The sequence below is a fragment of the Botrytis porri genome, assembly GCF_014898465.1.
Source record: "Botrytis porri strain MUCL 3234 chromosome Unknown BPOR_004, whole genome shotgun sequence".
NCBI classification, from domain to species: domain Eukaryota; kingdom Fungi; phylum Ascomycota; class Leotiomycetes; order Helotiales; family Sclerotiniaceae; genus Botrytis; species Botrytis porri.
This window is the reverse complement of record NW_024066078.1, coordinates 680,904-701,153: the sequence shown is the minus strand read 5'-3', so window position 1 is coordinate 701,153 and position 20,250 is coordinate 680,904. Positions and strand designations below refer to the sequence as shown.

At 43.3% G+C, this 20,250-nt stretch overlaps 6 protein-coding genes across 6 annotated transcripts; 4 read left to right on the top strand and 2 right to left on the bottom strand.

Annotated features, from left to right (window-relative positions):
- Positions 1–1,848, top strand: EAF01_003191 (uncharacterized protein; the record flags this gene model as incomplete). Its single annotated transcript, XM_038911445.1, has 5 exons — positions 1–50; positions 109–259; positions 352–942; positions 1,244–1,307; positions 1,760–1,848. 5 exons carry the CDS (start codon positions 1–3, stop codon positions 1,846–1,848), a joined length of 945 nt encoding a protein of 314 aa, XP_038772680.1.
- A 799-nt stretch (positions 1,849–2,647) lies between these two features.
- Positions 2,648–3,679, bottom strand: EAF01_003190 (uncharacterized protein; the record flags this gene model as incomplete). Its single annotated transcript, XM_038911444.1, has 1 exon — positions 2,648–3,679. One exon carries the CDS (start codon positions 3,677–3,679, stop codon positions 2,648–2,650), a length of 1,032 nt encoding a protein of 343 aa, XP_038772679.1.
- Positions 3,680–5,694: 2,015 nt separating this feature from the next.
- EAF01_003189 (uncharacterized protein) lies at positions 5,695–10,940 on the top strand (the record flags this gene model as incomplete). Its single annotated transcript, XM_038911443.1, has 3 exons — positions 5,695–6,144; positions 6,197–10,745; positions 10,798–10,940. The coding sequence occupies 3 exons, from the start codon at positions 5,695–5,697 to the stop codon at positions 10,938–10,940; spliced, it is 5,142 nt and encodes a 1,713-aa protein (XP_038772678.1).
- Positions 10,941–12,338: 1,398 nt separating this feature from the next.
- Positions 12,339–14,330, top strand: EAF01_003188 (uncharacterized protein; the record flags this gene model as incomplete). Its single annotated transcript, XM_038911442.1, has 7 exons — positions 12,339–12,939; positions 13,023–13,114; positions 13,169–13,199; positions 13,283–13,678; positions 13,751–13,967; positions 14,033–14,097; positions 14,197–14,330. The coding sequence occupies 7 exons, from the start codon at positions 12,339–12,341 to the stop codon at positions 14,328–14,330; spliced, it is 1,536 nt and encodes a 511-aa protein (XP_038772677.1).
- A 2,809-nt stretch (positions 14,331–17,139) lies between these two features.
- EAF01_003187 (uncharacterized protein) lies at positions 17,140–17,343 on the bottom strand (the record flags this gene model as incomplete). The annotated part of the gene is made up of 1 exon (XM_038911441.1): positions 17,140–17,343. The coding sequence occupies one exon, from the start codon at positions 17,341–17,343 to the stop codon at positions 17,140–17,142; it is 204 nt and encodes a 67-aa protein (XP_038772676.1).
- An 844-nt stretch (positions 17,344–18,187) lies between these two features.
- EAF01_003186 (uncharacterized protein) lies at positions 18,188–20,055 on the top strand (the record flags this gene model as incomplete). The annotated part of the gene is made up of 2 exons (XM_038911440.1): positions 18,188–18,230; positions 18,290–20,055. The coding sequence occupies 2 exons, from the start codon at positions 18,188–18,190 to the stop codon at positions 20,053–20,055; spliced, it is 1,809 nt and encodes a 602-aa protein (XP_038772675.1).
- Positions 20,056–20,250: the final 195 nt, after the last annotated feature.

Sequence of the window (20,250 nt, the reverse complement as noted above, 5' to 3'; positions counted from 1 at the left end):
ATGGCGAGAACAATCTCAATAAATAATTTGATCTATTTCCTTTTCTTTTCGTAGGTTCTTCTTCATCATTGTTCACATTCAGTCAACTGATAGTATACCTTACCATAGTATCCTCCATCTAACTAAAGCTTCCAAACCATCTATCAAAACGGTCACCGTCAATCCATGCACCCTCACTCCGAGCATTCCTACATATCTCTCTCCTTCATTACCTTGCCCAACCATCACCATCACCACTTCTCATACCTCCTGTCCCCCAGTAAGTTCATCTCCTACCCCATAATCCTTACCATCCTTACCATCCCCCTCTTCCCTTAAAAACTCTACCCTCGCTCACACCAACCATCCCAGACAACTCCAACATCATGCTCTCAAAATTTCTGCATCTCAGATGCCTATATAACAATTCCCTGCACTTGTCCCTCCTCCGTACCAACCACCACTCTCTATACCCCATGTCCATCTGCCTGTTCGCAAACTTGTCATATTGGTCAGCAGATTTATCGTGAGACAGCGTGTTCTAGTACCGTCGATACATATACTACTCCCAATCCAAACATCACTACTCGAATCCTTCCTACTACGACACCAAATCTTGTTACTTGCTCTTGTCCTTATTATCCCCCCTACCCTACAAATTGTGTCTTCCCCTGTCCGGTTCATACCCCCAGCACTACTATCACTAGCGATCCTTCTGCTCCCACAACTACGAATCTCCCATCGACAACACCCCCCAATCTTGTTACATGTTCTTGTCCCTACTATCCCCCTTATCCTACAAATTGTATTTCTCCCTGTCCGGTTCATACCCCTACAACCGTCATCACCGTCCCGACCGCCACAACTATCACCTCGGCCCTAACCCCGAGTTGTCAAAGTATCACAGTCACAAAAGGAGATTCATGTGCGTCGGTTATTGGGGGGCCGTGTTCGAGTCCTGATGTGAGTTTTCCTTTTCTTTTTTGAGGGTTTTTTTTCTCTTGCTTTCAATCTGATCTTCATCCTTACTCTCATTCTGATCCTCATTCTGATCCTCATTTTCTCGGAACTCGGGGATCGAAATAAGATATGAAGGATGAAGGATGAAGTAAAGAAGTGGATTTTCGTTACTGGATACGATCCGACGAGAACGATGAGATAGAAGAAATCAGAAGAGTGAAAATGTGAAGAGTGAAAATGAGAAGAGGATAAAATGAGGAGAGATGAAGAAAAGAGAAACCAACTCACCGCGTGGTCAAAATAGTGTATATACCTCTCTACCGTGACGATAAATTGTGGGTGTGGGGGGACGATAGGGACGGTGACTAGTGAGTTATTTCTTCTCTACACTCCCCTCTCCCCTGTATCCTTTTCCCGATCCCTCGTTTGATTTCCCCATTTTGTTTGCTCTCTTTTCCATCTCCCATTTCCATTTCCTCCTCTCATTACTATTTCCTCCTCCTTTCCTTATTATAATTCATTTCGTTTCGTTTTCCTTTATTTTCAACTATTCTCTTTCACTTTATTCCCTTTCCCTTTCCTTTTTCTAATTTCTTTTTCTTTCATTCTTTTAAACCTCTTTCCTCTTTTCTACTACTATTCTACTCTCTCATCTTCGTGAACCTCTTTCCCCATTCTATCACCTCCTCCTCTCCCTCCTCCTTCCTTCTTTTTTCTCTTCCCATTCCTATCCCCATCCCTCATCTCCATGTCCATCACATCAAATTCAAATTCAAAATTCAAAATTCCATCAACTAAAAATCAAATTCCAAAACTTCAGATTGCAAAACAACATGTGACAATGGAGCCTGTGGGACTGAGTGGCAGACGATTGCATTGCCATGTCCGACGATTCCGACGATTTTCTGATGAGTGGGTGAAGATGTGTGATATGAAGGGGGGATGATATAAAGAAAAGAGTTTGATATAAGAAAGGGGGAATGAGGGCTAAGAAGAAAAGAAGAAGGGGAGAGGGTTATATGATATGAAAAAGGAAGTGGAAAGAAAGTATTATAGAGATGAAGAAGAAGGAAGAGAGAGATGGGGAAGAGGTGTGAGAGGATGTGAAGAATGAAGGGGAGAGAGTAAAAGGATAGTAAGGAAGTAAGAGTGAGATGGGGAGATGAGGAAAAGAGGAAAGAGTGAGGGGAAGAGAGAGAGAAATGATTGGAGTGGGAGGAGTTTGAGAATGAGAAGATAAGAGAGGGATGTGAGGAAGTGAAGGAGTAAAGGAGTAAAGGAGTAAAGGAGTAAAGGAGAGAGGGAGAGTGAGTATGGATATATGTATGGGAATAGAATGAGATAGGTATGAGATGGAACAGAGAAGGAAGGATGTGAAAGGAGAGTTGGAAAGAAAGAAGAGATTTGAATTCGAATGAATCTGATTGTATGAATTCATTCATTCCTTCATGAATTGACTTGATTGTCTTTTTTTCTAGTCTAGTCTAGCCTAGCTAGTAGATATCTAGATATACATCATCTAGATTTCTCCTGCTGCTATATGTGCATATCTGCACTCTACTACAGACTGATATTTGAGATTTTTCACTGTTGACTCTATGATCACATCTATGCATCATAATCACAGATTCCATTATCTTCAATGTTGTCTGGATATCATAGCATATACGCCCAACAACAAAATAATGTAGTTATAGATATAATACCATCACTCCTCTTCCTCTTCCTCACTGACTTCCTCCCCATTCGCAATAGCTTCCTCTCTAATTCTCTTCGCCCTCTCCCTCTTCTTATCCAATATTTTCTTCAACCCCTTTGCCACATTAAAAACACCACTCGTTCCCGCCCCACAAGCCGCACAACTCGTATCTTTCCTATATCTCTTCAACGCACAGCTCTCACAGAAATAATGTCCACACTTTGTAATAATCGGATCCTTATATTTCTCCCTACACAATATACACGCAAATGGAATATTCTCCAAAAACGCATCATCTTCCTCCTCTTCCTCGTCTCCTTTGCGATCCGCACTTGCGATTTTCGTTCCCCCTAAAGTTTTCTTTCCTTTCGTTACATTCTCCCATTCTTTATCGAGTTGCCAACCTGCTTTATAGTCTTCTCTTGCGTGTAGATATTTGCAATTATCTCCGAATCCACAGAATCCAGTGGTTTTGTAATCTTTACATACATCGGGCGCGAAATCTGTGACAGTTATAGTGCGAATATTGGTTGGTGCTTTGACGGGCCCCACGACGCGGTTGGGGGCATCAGGATTCTTTTGTATGAATTTCGTGCTGTTTGCTAAGCCCTTGTATGTTCCATCAGGGATATCTCCTATTGAAGGTTTCGAACGGGAAGTGCCAAGAAGATTTTTAGCGGAGAGAGCGTCTGTCGCATTCTCATCATACCAATTGCTAGCTCTAGTTGCATCGTCAGAAGCGCGGATAACAGTGCTATGGGATGCGGTATATTTTGTTGCGGAGAGATCAGAGGGAGTGGTTGAGGTATTATTTGTAGATGATGCGGTGATGGCGCCAGTATTCTTCTTTCTTCGTTTTATTCGTCGACCACTTTCATCTTCCGATGAAGAATATCCTGATGTATCATCGTCGCTATCTGCAGGTGGTGGCGTTGCAGCTCTTTTGCGGAAATTGGATTTCCCTTTTGCTGATCTCTTTTTGAAAATAGCTACTGGTTGGGGAGGATCTGAAGGAGCTGTAGATGGTTCGGCATTATCCATTGTTTTCTGGATTGTGTTGAGCTTTGTTGAAGTTAATTGATGGTTTGCTGATGAAGTTACTTGATAAGGTCAATGGATGAAGTCAATTGATGGATCAGTTGATGATGTTTGTTATATTTGAGTGAAGAGTGAGTTTGTCTATTTATTATCTACGAAAGGCTGAGAAATTAAGAAAAGTCCAAGCTGGAGCTTATCAAGCTAAATTATTAGATAATCAGCCTTATCCGGTGATGACCTCAGGCATGATTCGTAAGACCTCGGGAAGCTTTGGAAGCTTCCATATGGGAGATCGATCCTGGTGATCCTAGAAGATGGATTCGAGATGCCATCAAATGGTAAGTCAATGGTAACTCGTAAGAGAGTGTCGGTGTCGGTGTCGGTCCGTAGCTGGATGGATTTATAAGTATGGATTTACTACTTCGTAATTAGCCGTTCACCTCGATTTGCTACAAGGGAATAGCTTGCAATAAGGTATAACTTTCTTTTTCGTCCCAAGTATTGGAGTCCCCTACCGTGCCTACTAGGAAAACATGACTCCAAACAACATGGAATCCTCATCATAATTTTAGTTTATCATGCAAACTTTGATCCAAGCCTCTCCGATAGTTGACACTTCCCCCTCTTTAGTTCAGGTACACTTTGTTTGGCCGATAAGTCTTTTTTCTGCTAGAGAGTTTTGCCCTATCCTCCGTTGCTATTTTGATTTTGATTTTGATTTTGATTTTGATACGCGTTGTTTATCTTCAAGCCAATCAACAGGCCTAGGTACTTTGACATTTTGGTGTTGTCCATCTGCTTATGAACAGCACAAATGGAAACATACACGTAAAGCAGAATGGCTTCTGTGATAGGAAGTTCATTATCCCACTTGGTTGATGAGGCTGTTGACAACAATCAATTGGTAATATCTGTTGCATGTAATTGGCTGCGATGAGTAGAATAGGTGGATGGACTGATTGTGAATGAATGAATGAATGATTGATTGATTGAATATCGACATCCTACCCACCCACACCTAGCTTGAATAAATCAACACAAAAGAAAAGAAAGAAAGTAAACAAATGCATAAACATAAAACACCGCTAGCAATATCTGGGTCCCAGGTAATCTTCTAACTAAATTCACTCAAGACTTATTAGACTTCACTCTACGCTTGCATCCTTGACCGTCATGAGTCTTGACTGTTGATTGAAGTGAAGCGAGAAGCACTTATGAACGTGAACCTCACTCATCCCTCCCCCTCGAACCACAACAGTCACCTGGGAGAGCGAGAAAGAGAGAAGCTTATTATCTTCTCACCTCTGTTCTGTTGTGATCGTTCGTGTTCATACAACACAGTCCACTCATTATTTTCCTACTTAATTAATTTCTCCCCTTCTTTTCCTCGTCGGCTTCTGCATCCAGTCTCAAGATACCTTTGTTTAAACTTCTTCCAAATTCCAAACTGATCGCTTGGACTATATTTCTTCAACAGCTACCCGTACCATTGAAATCAAGGTGCCAATAAAAGATTTAGAGTTACTGGATTTGCTGGATTTGCTAGATTTACTACATATTTCCCACTTTAGTCGCGTCAAGATAAGCAAAAAAGAGAAACCCCCCAATACTTTGTACCCAGGCGGTTCAATCCCGTACGGCACCGATCATATATCAACACGCGAACCTCTTGCCCCTGGCTTCCCCAAGATTGCTCAAGTTCCCCGATCAACAAATCGAAGATCGGACTGAACTGGTTCAACATACAACATACAACATACTCCTTCTACTTCTACCTCGACTCCTACTTATACAACTCCAAATTACCCTATCTGTTGTACAACCTCATTTATTCTCGTCGGACAGATTAATCTTGCTACCGCATTTGTTTCCCCCGATCTACGAATACGAATTAGTCCGGTACTTTTCGAGGGGCCCCAAGTCCTACCTGGACGCAGAGGGTTTCTCAATCTACAAGACTTGTCTTTAATTCAGGACTACTACATCCCTTCTCACACATTAAAATTGCGGTCACCATAATGTCGACCTCTTTGGCAATGGATCACCCGTCAATACTGTCCGACGCCGGAGACAGTAGCAGTAGCAATGATCCATTCATGTCTCCTCCATCGGTTTTGAGCGGCCACCGTTTTTCTCATTTCGATAAACAACTATTCGCGCTTGGCCCTTCAACATCTCCTGAGCAAGCCAAACGGGCACTAGAAGCACATCTTGCAGAGACAGAACGAAGAATCCAGGAGGCTTCGAACCTCGGTACCACCCTTTTACAACAGAGAAAAGATTTGGGAGAGCGCTTGAAGGAAGTTGAGAAACAACAGAGTGAAGGAGATATTACACCAGAGTTGCGACAGAAATTGGTTGATATTGAGAGAGAATATAATGAAGTTGGAAGGGAGACGGCTAGAGCTTTCTTACCAAAGTCAAGAGTACCTAGCAGCGAGATGGGATCATCACCTTTTACTGATAAGGTATAGATAGATCCATGGTTACATCAAATTTACCATTACTAACACAATGTAGCGTTCCGCAAGTCCCTCCAAATTCGAAAGCCATACAACTGCTACTGCTTCTCCTTCCAAATTCAGTGTTCCTAGTCGAAAGCAGCGAAATCAACCTGCGAATAGGGTACATGATATCGAATTCGCGACGGAAATTAGTACTTCATTGTTAGCACAAGTGCGGCATTTACAATCACTTCTAGCAGAGAAGGAAGAATCTCTCAAGACTGTTGCTCTCGAAAAGTCTAGGTTGGAAATCGAGGCCGAAGGTTTTACTCAACGTTTGAGGAGTCTTGATGAGAGCGAAAATAGATACAAGGATGAGAATTGGAACCTAGAAACTCAAATCCATGAGCATTTGGCCACGCAGAAAGAGGCATCGGAACGCGAAAAGAGGTTAACGCAGAGTCTAAGTCTCTTACAAGCCGAAAAGAGCGCAACGCAAAAGGAATTGGACGAGATCAAGTTAAATCATGCGAAACTCCAAGACGAACACACGTCCACCGTAAAGCATCTTGATGTGGAACTGGGTACTGCTAAGCGAAGCTTGTCGATCTTCGAAACCGAAAAGGAGGCTCTTCAGAAGAAGGTTGAAGAATTGATGGGTCAAAATTCAGAGCTTGCGCGAGCAGTAGCACATCATCGAGGACGAGTGGAAGAACGTGAGGCTTCTCAAGGCAGTGGTGAGGAAGAACCTCAGACAACAACTGATAACAACACTCCTGAACACTCTCCACCTCCGTCGCCGATCAAAATGACTCCTAGACATAGCATGCTAGAATCCGAAACTTTGAAGAGCTCTCTTCATCACGCCCATAGAATGATTCAAAATCTCAAGGGTAATATTCATAGAGAGAAAACCGAAAAGTTGGAACTGAAGCGTATGCTGCAAGAGGCTAGAGATGAAATTGAGGTTGCGCGCCGAGGCGAACCACAAGTGGACTCCCCTGGTCCGAGAAGAGCTCGCAAGAATGCTCCTATTCAAGCCAAGAAGCCATTCAAGGTGGGTCAACTCGGTGGTATTAGGAATAGTAGAAGTGAAGTCTTGATCGAAGAGGATCAAGAAGATCACTTTGAGGACATTGACTGGGAGGATGACCATGAACAACCAAGTCCTAGTCGTGGTTCCCGCTCTATGGGCGCTACTTCTGGTGCTGCTATCGCAGCTTCTATGGCAGCTGGCCTCGCCAAGTCTTCTCATAACCTTTTCGGAAGCTCTACTGAACAAAGTGATGCTTTTGAAACGGCAAATGAGCGTTCTACAGAGACGGAAGATTTCCAAACTGGTGTAGAAGATATGACTGGCGCGGATGACACAGACACAGAAACAGAAAAGGGTGGTACCATTCGAGCAAAGGCTTCACGTCAATCTATTGCTTTGTCAAAGGCTGGTAACCGTGATTCTTTCCAAAGCACTGCTTCAACGTCTGAGGATGAATACATGTACGAAGATGCAAAGACGCCTGGTATCCATCCACAACGGCTAAGACTTAAAGTCAGTCGTAATGGCAATCGACGTTCACGTGTTGCTAGTGATGATGCTAAAGCGGAAAGTCCAATTGACTTTGTCGATAGCAATCACGGCACCCCTAAACCGGCTGGACAAAGCTTGTTTGCAGAATTGGGCGAATTAGGAAGCGATGATGAGTCTGTCGCTTCTGGCCCTCCTAGTCGCTATGCATCAAGGGGTAATACTCCACAATCATCGAGACCAAGCACCGCTAGAAATGTTTCCACTGCAATTACCATACCACCAGTACCAAGAATACCAATGATCGATTCTGCTATGATGACCGATCCTTGGGAGCCAGAGCCCCATACACAAACATCAAGTGTGCCAATATTGTCAGGCCTTACCGGTGCCGCACTTGGGGCTGCTGGTGGTGTTGCGGCTGTATTAGGTTTTAATAAAGAACATGATCGAGCGATGTCACCTGAACCTGAATTTGAATCTCAAGTTCTTCAACCTACAATCGATGCCTCAAATAATGAGCCCCTGACCAAGGAAAGTCAGCCAATAGTTTCACATCCACAAATTGAGCCACAGACATCTGAACTTTCACCAGAAGCTGAGGCTACTAGGTCTAATCCAACGGAAGAAGCTTATCCTCTTTCTTCAAAATACTCGGGTAGACCACCTATGTCTGATGCTGCTCATCAATGGCACGATGAACAAATGAAACAGCAAGCAGATGGTTTACTAAAGGTTCAACCGCAACACGATGTAGTAAGACCAGTGTCCACAACATACAGCGATATGAGTTCACAATATGACAATGAACTCATTAATGAAAAATTAGACAGATTCCCATCGCCTCCAATCTCCAGTACCATTCCATTGACGATATCTACAATTCAATCCGAACATATTGAGGCTGTACCAATCCCAGAGATGGAACCAATAGAAGCCGCTCCACTGACGTTATCTACGATTCATTCAGAGCAGATCGACGCCGAGCCAATCCCGATTGAGCCATTGACGATGTCCACTATTCAATCCGAACACGTCGAGCCAATTGTTATTGAGGATGTCCGCTCAGAACCATCTACTTTACCTGCTGTTCTGCCTGATGTTCTCCCATCTACTCCAAAACGCTCACCAAGACCCGATTACTTTTCAATGTCTCCAGGTTTGGGCTTCTCTACCATCCAATCGGTTGATACAGAACCTATTGCACCTCCTACTCCAAGAAGTCCAAAGAGAGATGGTGTTCTGCTCTCTGCATTCCCAGCTTCGGAAAGTAAATCTGTTGTTGAAGACAAATCAGAAGCCATATATCCTATTGTAGAGAGTAAATCTATAGATCAAACCACATCAGAGGAGCTCAGGTCAAAAGATGAGCCACAGACGCCAAAGACTGGCTTCATGAGTTCCGTTTTTGGTGGTTGGAACAAAAAGCAGTCTAGTGCGCCAATTATTGCTGAGGATGAAACTCGTCAATCTCCAAGTCAATCACCAGTGGCAGAAACACCAGAATCTCAACGACCCTTCAAACCAATATCGGGCAATACCACCGAACGGGCTCTCAAGAAGCCTCGCGTTGAGATGTCAGACGAAAGTTCACAGACTGCTTTGACGGCAGAACAAATCGATCAAATGCTCAACAAGAGCAAGCGACAAGATACCATCCTTGCGGAGGACGGACAGAAGGCCAATGCTCACTCTTCGCCACATGCTATTAGCATCCCTGTAGCTCTTAAGACCCACAAGTCACAAGAGAGTATTGGCAGCATTGGTCGTTCCAAAGCAAAGAGTCCTGACACTGAATCTTCCGTAGACTATATGGCTGCCAGAAGACCTACAAGTTCCGGAAGTGGTAGGAATGCATCAATCCCAAGTATTCACCCACCTCTACCCTCAGATCATAAGCAAGTCATTGCTGCTGCTGCTCAACGTACAGGTTCTGCAAATGGATCGGGTGATCACAGACATCTCACTACACTTCCTGAAGACCAACAACAAGAACAACCAAAACGTACCGGATCCTCAACTAGCGCAGGTACAGGTGCTATGGGACCTCCGCCACTACCATCTAGTCATAAGAATCGACCCAAGACCCCAAGTTCTCAAGCTCATGGATCTATGAAGATAATATCAACTTCAAAATATAGAAACCCATCTACTGAGCGCGAAGTACACTCTCCAACTGGCACAGGAAGATCAAGACACTCTTCGGTGTCTTCATTTGCATCTGAGGTGGACACTCGCTTCAATTTACGTGCTGGAGTTCCAATGCCACAAGGAGTAGAGCCAAGTACCGATCCAAGGATGATCAATGCTATCACTCAAACAATGATCGGTGAATATCTTTGGAAATATACTCGCAAAGCTGGTCGTGGTGGGATGTCTGAAAACCGTCATCGACGTTATTTCTGGGTTCACCCATATACGAGAACATTGTATTGGAGCGATAGAGATCCTTCAACTGCTGGTCGTTCGGAGCTAAAGGCAAAGAGTGTAGCCATTGAAGCTGTTCGAGTTGTAACTGATGATAATCCAATGCCACCTGGATTACATCGTAAGAGCTTGGTTATCCTAACACCTGGTCGAACTGTTCAATTTACTGCCAGCACAGGACAACGTCATGAAACTTGGTTCAACGCACTGTCATACTTACTTCTGCGCACAGGAGAAGATGCTGTGACTGATACTGTTGAAGTCTCGGGAGCGCTGACAAGCGAAGATGTTGATGAGTTCAATCCTGGATATGGTCATGCACACCTAGGTAGTAGACGAGGAGCTCCATCCCTTTCATCATACAACAGTCGAACTACTCGTAATGACTCGCCAATAAGCAAGGATAGAAGATATTCTACTATGCATCCTCGATTAACATCAAGGCCTTCAAGACCAACTTTGGCCTCAAACACTTTCTCTCGACTTAGCAATTACCTATTGCCTGGTGATGGAAATAGATCTTTCTCTGGTCGAAGGAGCCGAAGCGTCAACGGGGCCCAAAGCATCTATGAAGCTAGCGAGGTTCACGATAGTGCTGAGGATTTAAGAGAACAAATCGAAAGAGAGGATCGGGAATCTGACAGATTAGAGAACGTACGAGCATGTTGCGATGGTAAGTGTTACTTGTAATGTGGTATCCAAAGATTTATCTAATTTGGTGATAGGCAAACACGATGTCGGTCATCTTCATCATGAAACTCCCAAAGGTCGCCGAACTATGAGTGCGGCATCAGGCTCTTATGGACAGACACATCGTGCTCCAAGTCGAACCAGTCAAAGGCCAACCGAACCAACTCAACAGACATAATCTTTTCATCAACGATCAAATTTCTAGATGTAATCACAATCTTCAACAACTTTTACGAACTCATGCCTCTTCTTGAATTTCACTTTCGCCCAACTCGATAAAAAAACAAGACTCCGTTTTTCCTTCATTTTCGGCAAAGAATGTTTAACGGCTGCCAGGACAACTTCCAAACCTATCTCATTTGTCATACTTTTCTTCATTCGTCTATCCATTCATCCATTCATCAATTTTCATAATTCCTTCCGTCTCTGTTGTCACTATTGTTTATCGTTCTTTGGGGTTTAAGTCAATGATATCCTTTCAGGCGAAGGAGTTTTTTTTGGCCATTATTTTTCGATGGACCATAATGGGCTTATTAGTGCACTATGGTAGCGGGTGGGGGCAGACGGTGCTATGCGAAATTGTTTCTTGTATTGTGGGATGCATTTTATCATTTTATCATTTTATCTCCCCCAAAATGCACAGGGGAGGTGAAGCGTAGATATGTGGATGGGATGGGATAGGATGGAATGGACGGATGAGGGAAATCTTTTTTTAACTACATTTTCTTGTGTTGTGATAGGGGTCACCTTTTACTAAATGTATTTGAGAGGAATGAAATACAATAAACCGAGGTTTGAGATTTAAATTGAAATGATGAGAACGTGCTTTATTACACACTTGATCCAATCTAAACTTGACATGACTGACTTGACTCTGATTCGAGGAAGCTGACTGCCGTGATACCCTTTGTAGTCATTATTAGCTTCAATGATCGGCGTCTCTTTTCTTCAAAACCTAGGTATGTAATGCTTGTGCTCCTCGCACCACCAATAGATAGAAGGATCTACTGGATTACGGGGATCTCGGGTATGCATCAAACTGGATTGAGTTGGTTTGATTTATAAATATGTGGGCTCATAGGTCCGGTTCTCACATGTAATAACAAGACTATTGCCGAGGACCGATCGGTATATAGTGGAGAGACGTTGTGAGGGGTTTTCAGGTGCTGTCAGTCACATACTAGGCAGGTACTACTTTACAAGACTAAGTGAGTCTAAAATGATTTCTAAGTATAAAGAATCGCCCACGTCAACACGATACGGGAGCTAATGTAGCACCTTTAATTCTTATACTCAGTTGAAGTGTTTCTCTCCTTGAGCGTTTTGTGAGTTGGTTTGGAACGAGATAGTTTTCATCTTTCTGAGTGTTAGGAAGTTTGTTTCTTGTCTATGATTGATTGACTAAAGATTGTTGTGCAATATTTTTGCAGATATATTCCGGGCAAATTGGCGTTTGTGTTCGGGTTGCTCTTGTACTTTTCCCGCGTCCAGTCTTCAGTCTTCAGTCTTCAAGCAACACATCATCTACCAACCATCTAAACAATCCCCCAATATGAAGACCAATTATACATCCATCATGGATCACTTCTCCCCCAGCAAATCCCTTACAACCAGCATCCTCTTCATCTTAACCACCGCCTTTCTCATCTACAAACTCATCCAAACAATCCTCCTCTCCAACCAACGAAGAAAATTCGCCAAACAAAACCACTGTCTCCCACCCGCCTCCTATCCCCACAAAGATCCCATCTACGGACTCGACCTCTTCGTCTCCAATGTTCTCGCAGCTCGAAAAGGTAAATTCATCGAGACGACTCAGAAACGTTTTCACGCCCTCGGTGTACACACTTATTCCTCGATATTCCTCGGCACGAAAACGATCAATACCGTTGATGCGGAAAACATCAAAACGGTATTGGCGACCGGGTTCAAAGATTTCGAGTTATCGTCACGCAGAAAAAGAGCTATGATGCCGATCTTTGGAAAGGGGATTTTTATCTTGGATGGGACGGAATGGGAACACTCTCGCGCGATGCTGCGGCCGAATTTTGTGAGGAGCCAGGTTGCGGATTTGGATGTTTTTGAGAGACATATTCAGAAGTTGATCAAGAGGATTCCGGAGAATGGCGAGACGGTGGATTTGTCAAAATTGTTTTTTATGTTGACGATTGATTCGGGTGAGTTTTTTAGGGGGTGGAGAGAGGAATGCATGATGAGAGCATGGGAATATGAATATGATATACTGATGTTGGAGATTTAGCTACGGAATTCTTGTTTGGTGAAAGTACAGAGACCTTGGATGAAACAAAGGTTGATTCGGCTGGGCATCGATATTCGGAAGCTTATGATTATGTGAGTTGTGGGCTTTATTAATATCTATTAAAGTAACTGTGCTAACTTTTACAGCTTGGTGAACAAACCGGCAGAGAAGTTCGTTGTAAGCAAGCCCCAAATCTCTAAGGGCCCTCCCTTTACCCTTCATGCTTCACGAGAAAACACAAGATACTGACCAATAATCAGTGGGTAAACTAGCTACTCTCTTCCACGACAAGAGATACCAAGATTCTATAAAATACGTTCACTCCTACGTCCGCACTTACGTAGACAAAGCCCTTGCTCTCCAGACCTCTGCCCCCGCTCAAAAATCCGAATCCACAGATCAAGACCGCTACATCTTTCTTGAGCAACTCGCCAAATCCGGCTACAACGCCTCCAAAATCCAAGCAGAGTTACTCAACATTCTACTCGCTGGAAGGGATACTACTGCAAGTTTACTTACCATTCTCTTCATGATACTTTCACGTGAACAGAATGTCCTTGCAAAATTGAGACGGGAAGTTATGGGTCTAGAAGGGAGACCTCCAACTTTTGAGGAGATAAAGGATATGAAGTATTTGAAATGGTGTATTAACGAGAGTTAGTTTTCCCCATTTCAATTTGTCTTATCTCTTCATTTCCTTCTCCAGAAAAACAACTAACACACCCAAGCAATGCGACTTTACCCCATCGTCCCAACCTCAAGTCGCGTCGCCATACGCGACACGATACTTCCCCGAGGCGGCGGACCCGATGAAAGATCTCCAACCATGGTTAAGAAGGGGACTTTGGTACAATACAGTTCCTACGTCTTGCATCGAAGAAAGGATATTTACGGCGAAGATGCCGATGAGTTCCGACCTGAGAGATGGGAGAATTTGAGAGTGGGGTATGTAGTTGAAGTTTGATGTCGATTTTTGATAATAAGAAATCTTACTAACTTATCATGTGAAGCTGGGAATATATCGCGTTTAGTGGAGGACCGCGTATTTGTATTGGACAGCAGTTTGCATTGACGGGTATGTTTCTTGTATTTGTTTGTGTCTGGAGCTTGGAATGATTTCTTGTTTCTTGTTTCATGTTTCCAGATGAGATGAAAAAACTGACAAGGAGAGTAGAAGCATCATATACCACGATTCGCCTTTTGCAAGCTTTCTCCAGAATGGAAGCGAGAGATCAAAACCCCTTTACGGAATGGTTGACATTGACTATGTCGAATAAGGGGGGATGTAAAGTTGGAATGTTTAAATAGGTTGGATGTGAAGAGGAGAGAGGGGGGGAAGCAATGAAGCCGGTATGAATAAAAAAGGAGGAAGGAAAGGATCCAAAAATGTCAAGGGAGCAAGAGATTCATATAGTTGGATTAGGATAAACACAGAACAAGCCACTCTCTCTTTCCCAAATGCACACCAAAATCAAATATAACTTCATCATTTTCTGTGTGCAACCAAACCCTTCTTTTCCTCTCCCGTGAGATGCACGAGACGTCATAATCTAACCCACCTCCATACTCTACTTCAAGATGTTCAAGATGTAAAATTGCGAAAGCGTATAGTATAAGAATTATTCACCCTCACTAGATAAATCAACACTAAACTCGTATGCGCCACATAACATAATCTCGCAACACAACACAACCTCTCCATCTCCATACAATATAATACAAACCAATACAACCAGAAACCCCCCCTCTCATCTCTCACCAACCACCGCTAATAAGATATCAATCTCTATCTCCCAATCTCTCATATTCCACTCGAAACCCGAAACTCAACCACGCCCGATGACTCGCACATTCAACAAGATAAGCAATTCAGCTGCGCATTTCACTTTGCTTGCGCCAGATGGATGGTTTTCCATATTGAACAAACCTATTGGATGGAATGGAATGGAATGGAATGGAATGATATCATATCATATCATATACACTATACATAGCACAATCCTCCCACCTTCTAACCATTCTTCCACCACGAGTTCACGAGTCCATGAAAGTTTTTTTGGGGGGCGGTGATTTACCTATCTATCTATCTAACCCAACTTAAAAAAAATCACCATGCCAAAACATTCATACAAATCATACCATACCGTGCCATGCCACAGCATCTCAACCTCACTCTCCGTCCATCTCGACGCAGGAAGATTCGCGCATGGCATATGTAAATCGAGAGCGAGCTACCCATTCATATGACTGACTACTCTCGCAGCTTCACCTCCTTCACCAAGAACTTAAAAGGTGTAAGGTTTTTTTCTTTTTCTTTCTATCAAAAAAGAAAGAAAGAAAGAAAGAAAGAAAGAAAGAAAAAAAAAAACAAAACATAAACGCCATCCCAATAAATCTCCACTCACCACATGGGGAACGCACTTCTCACCCGTCATTGCATAGACCATGCGTTAGTATACATTCATTCAGCTTTTTTATTTGCATTGTGGATTATGATTGCGATTTAGTGCTCACTGCTTAGAAGATCCATGGGGCCAATGTATGTAGGTAGGTATGGATGGATCTTTTAGACTGTGGACTAAGGGAAGCGATATACATGCATGCATGCATGCGTATATAGTTACTATGAGTCTATGATATCCAGTCGTATTGCTATTGGGATATGTATCTCTGAGAAAGTAGATGGAGATTTCTCTATCAAGTTAAGCGCTGTATTATTTTTGGAGAGTATGAACATGAGGAGAGCGATATCATATTGTAATATAGATTGATTTTCAATAAATATAAAAGTATTTGAAACATGCGACAGTAATAGAAGCGCTGATGATTCGGACCACTTGGTGAAATACCATGGCTTGATATGAAACAATTAGAAACACGAGAAAATGATTTAGCTGTCAGTCATGGTAATGTAACATCAGCTCTTCCAATTGAAAACCACAACTGGAAATCGACATCTCTGTCCACAGAGCTTTAGTGACATGGACAATGTGATACCAAATCAGCGCCCGGCTCCTAGAATGGGAAATAGAGCTGAAACCTATTGAGGCTCAGTAAAGACCTAGAGGATTCAACTCGTCTAATACCAATAAGGAACAACTTGCACCAGATGTGAATGCAGATCAAAAATGATTTGAATGTCGGTACATAAACCCATCATTTTTCAGAGGTGTTGGAATTTGACATAAACAATGCGTTATCTCGTGAGACCCGAGGAACAGGTCTTTAAAGTCATCTTATCTGAGTTCTCTCACGCCGACCAATGCATTTGTACAACTTGGAATGACCTGTTCCCCATGACGATATGTATGTGTGCAACGCTTGAATGGACAAATTTTAAAAGCTTGCTATGCATTCCAAAATTCGGTATGCAAGCGGTGGGATGAGTAAATTGGAAGAGTATTGTAATCACTGTTAATCAAGTAGGATCAAAACCGGTCATATGGTGGTTGAATCGATTGGTCAAGGAGATATCCAAGGAGGGGTGTGAGTCGTTCAACAATGAGGGAAGACATGCGGGGTAATTTTGACTTCCCATAACCGCCCGGCTGTCAGCAATAAGTGCATTTATAATCCAAGGAGAAAACGAAAATTCGCATTTCTTTTTGCACTTGGACCCGAGATTTAGCGTAACTTTGATGGTGTCGGCCTGCAGTGGATATCAAAGCCTTTAGAGATTCAAAGTGCATACATAGAGTTACACTGAACAACACTTCGTTGCATATGGATGACTGTTGACGAATGCTTCATAACGCCACGATCCTTCGAAATGGGGGCGGAGCGCATTATAGGCTGTGCTAAATATCATGCTTAAAACTATGAGGCGGTCAGCGATATCGTGGCATATAAGCTACTACCTGTACAACATACATACCTTTACATACTTCATGACTTTGACAATATAAAACGCGACTGCATATGCATCTGCACAAAGAGGTCAGAGACTCAAGAACAATCTTTTGTTATTCAAGCATGGCTTAAACTGAGCTCAAATCATGGAGTACCCCTGGACGAGTTTCAACACATCGTCTGTTTGCGCGGTAATTAGTGTAATGATTCGTCAATTGGTCTTTCAATAACGCCCAGTTCCCTTCTGCTGTAGCCAAGTCAAAGCAGGTTATGAGATATATCTTATCGCTTTGACCGTACCTTCACCGAGGAGCTTCGCGGTCTCGACTAGGAAATAAGCATCGAGTGACTCGATTTGTCGTGTGGTATCTTGTGGTTTGTTCATACAATTAAAGGCAAAAGGTTCGCAAAATGGTTCGCATCCTGCCTCGTTTAGATTTGCGAAAAACTTCGTCAAACTGTTTCCCCACATTTCGAATAGGAAAAAGGTCCAATTAACTATGTACGTGTTGCCGTTGTAGATAATCTGATATCTCATCTTATTGTGTTTAGAAAAGGATATGGCACGAAATCTTTTGAAGATTGAATCTAATCTTCAAATAGAGTATGATTTGTGTAAGAGCGTGCGTAAAGCGTGGAATGTGTTGACGGGTGTAACACTCTATGATGCGCGATACTGGTTGATAGATCGGTGTTACCTTGGGATAAATCCATGATTTCTTGAAATCTGCCTACCACTTTCGCCCCGATAGATTGTAGAGCCCCAGACACAGGGCGAGCATAGCCTTCTGCATAGACCTTGAAAAGAGTTCGTAAGCTAAAGCCTGATCGCATGACAGAGTTGAACCGGGCGTTAGATAGAGAAAAGATAATACCATCCATCCAGTAAACCCGAAACGGTCATTGAATGAGGATTTCTTTACACTGTTTGGCTGTCTTGTGGCACTCATACTCGGTGACTGTTCATTAGTGTGACACTACCTCACCTATTGATTCCACCTCTCCTTTTGTAAAATTAAACCCAGAGAACAAAGGTGCTAATAATGTAAATCTTCGCACCTTCCTTTTCCTATTTAAGATCATCATAAAGCCTCACTTGGCTATCTAGATACCTAGCTTTCCGGTGTCCCAAAGCAGTTGCGGCTTAAACCCCCAAAGTTTAGTTTCTAGTTAAAGCCCCGCTGTCGCCCACATTCCCTTTCAAAGCTCGTAATCTTAATTTCATCGATTCTTGATATTAGTCGATACTTTAACGAAAACTTCATCTTAAGACTCACGTCAATTTGTGACAAGATCATTACTACGGCATCGTCGAAATGAACCATCCTCAGCCTGGTGTCCCTCCGCCTCCACCTTTTGGTAAGCTTCTTCAATAAATTTACTTTATCAACCAATGACATAGTTAACACAGAATCTAGGAGCAATGGGACGTGGTGTTCCGGGCCCCCATCCCCATCCACAAGGAGGAGGTAGACCAGGACCGCATCCAAATTTTCAGGGACCTCCTCCAGGTCACCAAGCTCATCCAGGTCACTCAGGTCACCCAGGTCATCCAGCCCAGGGCGGTCCACCGCCTGGCGGACGTGGCCAGCCTCTGCCGCAAATGCAAATGCCTATGCGACCACGATATGAATCTTCCCATGTAGTGGATCTGAACGCCTCAGAGAAACGGCCACTTGACGATGCAGCGTACAGAAAGTTGTTGACAACACACACGGTCTTTTCGATTAGAAAAGTTGTACCGACTGGAAAAGAAAAATCCACCTGGGCAAAAGCTGTGGTAACTGAAGAGGCTTTGTCACAAGAGGACATTGTTGCACAGTTGAAAAAATTGAAGAGCTCCCCACAAACGATAACAGATAAAAAAGGGGCTTTATTTCCGAATCAGCAAGGCCAAGTAAATAAACTTCTGGATCGGTTGAAAACTGAGGAATCAGATCAACACTTTGATTGGTCCCTTGTCCAGCTTGATAGAAGAGAGAGGTCTTCCAACAAAGTTAGAGAAACCGTTTTGATCACCGTCATAGTGAAACGTTCGCCCAGAGATGAAGTTGATGCCACTGCGCTTTTCACCATCATCGACAGACAAAAACAAGAAAAGTTAGCACACTTGACGAGGCCTCCAATGCAACATCAACATCAATCCCAAACCCAACCCCAATCTCAACCACAACCACAACCACAACCCCAAGGCCAAGGCCAAAATCAATGTCAACCTCAATTCAGACCGCAAAACGCTCCGCCCAATCCGAATAGCCAACCTCAAGCACCTATAGGAATTCCCCATACGTCTGGCCAAAAGGGTGGCGATCGTGGCCGATCAAGAAGCAGAAGCAGACAAAGACCGACTCGTTATCAGTCAGACTCGAATTCTGAATCCGAATCTGATAGCGACACGTTCTCTACAGGAGCTTCGACCATCAGTAGTTCTTTGGTCACTAGCATTAGTTCTCATTCTGATGGACGCTCAAAGAAGTATAGTTCACGCAGTAGACGAGGTCGTAGCCAAAGTAAACGTCGTCCACGGGAGCACCACAAGAAATATTACGCCCACAGAAGCGAGTCACCTGAGCCAATATTTCAAGAATTTCGAAGGGGTAGTCATCCAGAATCTCCCTATGTCGGAGAAGCTGTCCCACTTTCCGCTCCCAATGCCATTGTACAAGCATTTCAACAGGGTAGAGAAGAAGAAAGGGCTGCTGCTCAGTATTACCTTTCTCAGTCGCACCAACCAATCATCATTGATGAGCCATCAAGAGCTGTGGTACCTGCCGGCCGTCGCGAACTTGAATATGATACCATAGCGCCGAGATATCCTGCGCGTCAACATGCAGAACTCCCAATGATAGAAGCTCCTCGATATAGAGAACATCAATATTCAAGGCCCGCACCTCGATATCGAGATGACCAATACAACGAAAGACACCTCGATGACTTATATGAGGATGATTCTCCACCTCTTACCATCCGGAAAGTAAGATCAGTTCCACGAGAGGCCAATTATAGACGTCGCTTTTCTGACGCTGAGAGCTATATTGATCGAGATTCAACCACAACAAGAATCCCATTCACAGGTCTTCGCCCTCAAATCCCCCAATTTCGCCATCATCCATTCATTCCAAGAAGTCCACCACGACATAGATATGGTTCCAGTTATAGCAGTGATAGTGCGTACGCAAGTTGAGAGATCTGTTATTTCGGTTGTTTGCTTTTGGATAACCTTACCTTGCTTTCTTTAAAGTTTGAGACCTTGTGTTATTATTTTGATGTTTTTAGTCTTGATGATTGATGTGATGGATGAGTTAGTAATAACTGCTGTGTATCATTTGCTGCTGGGAATTTGGTGTTGGTGTATGGCAAGAGGATGGACCAACGGCAT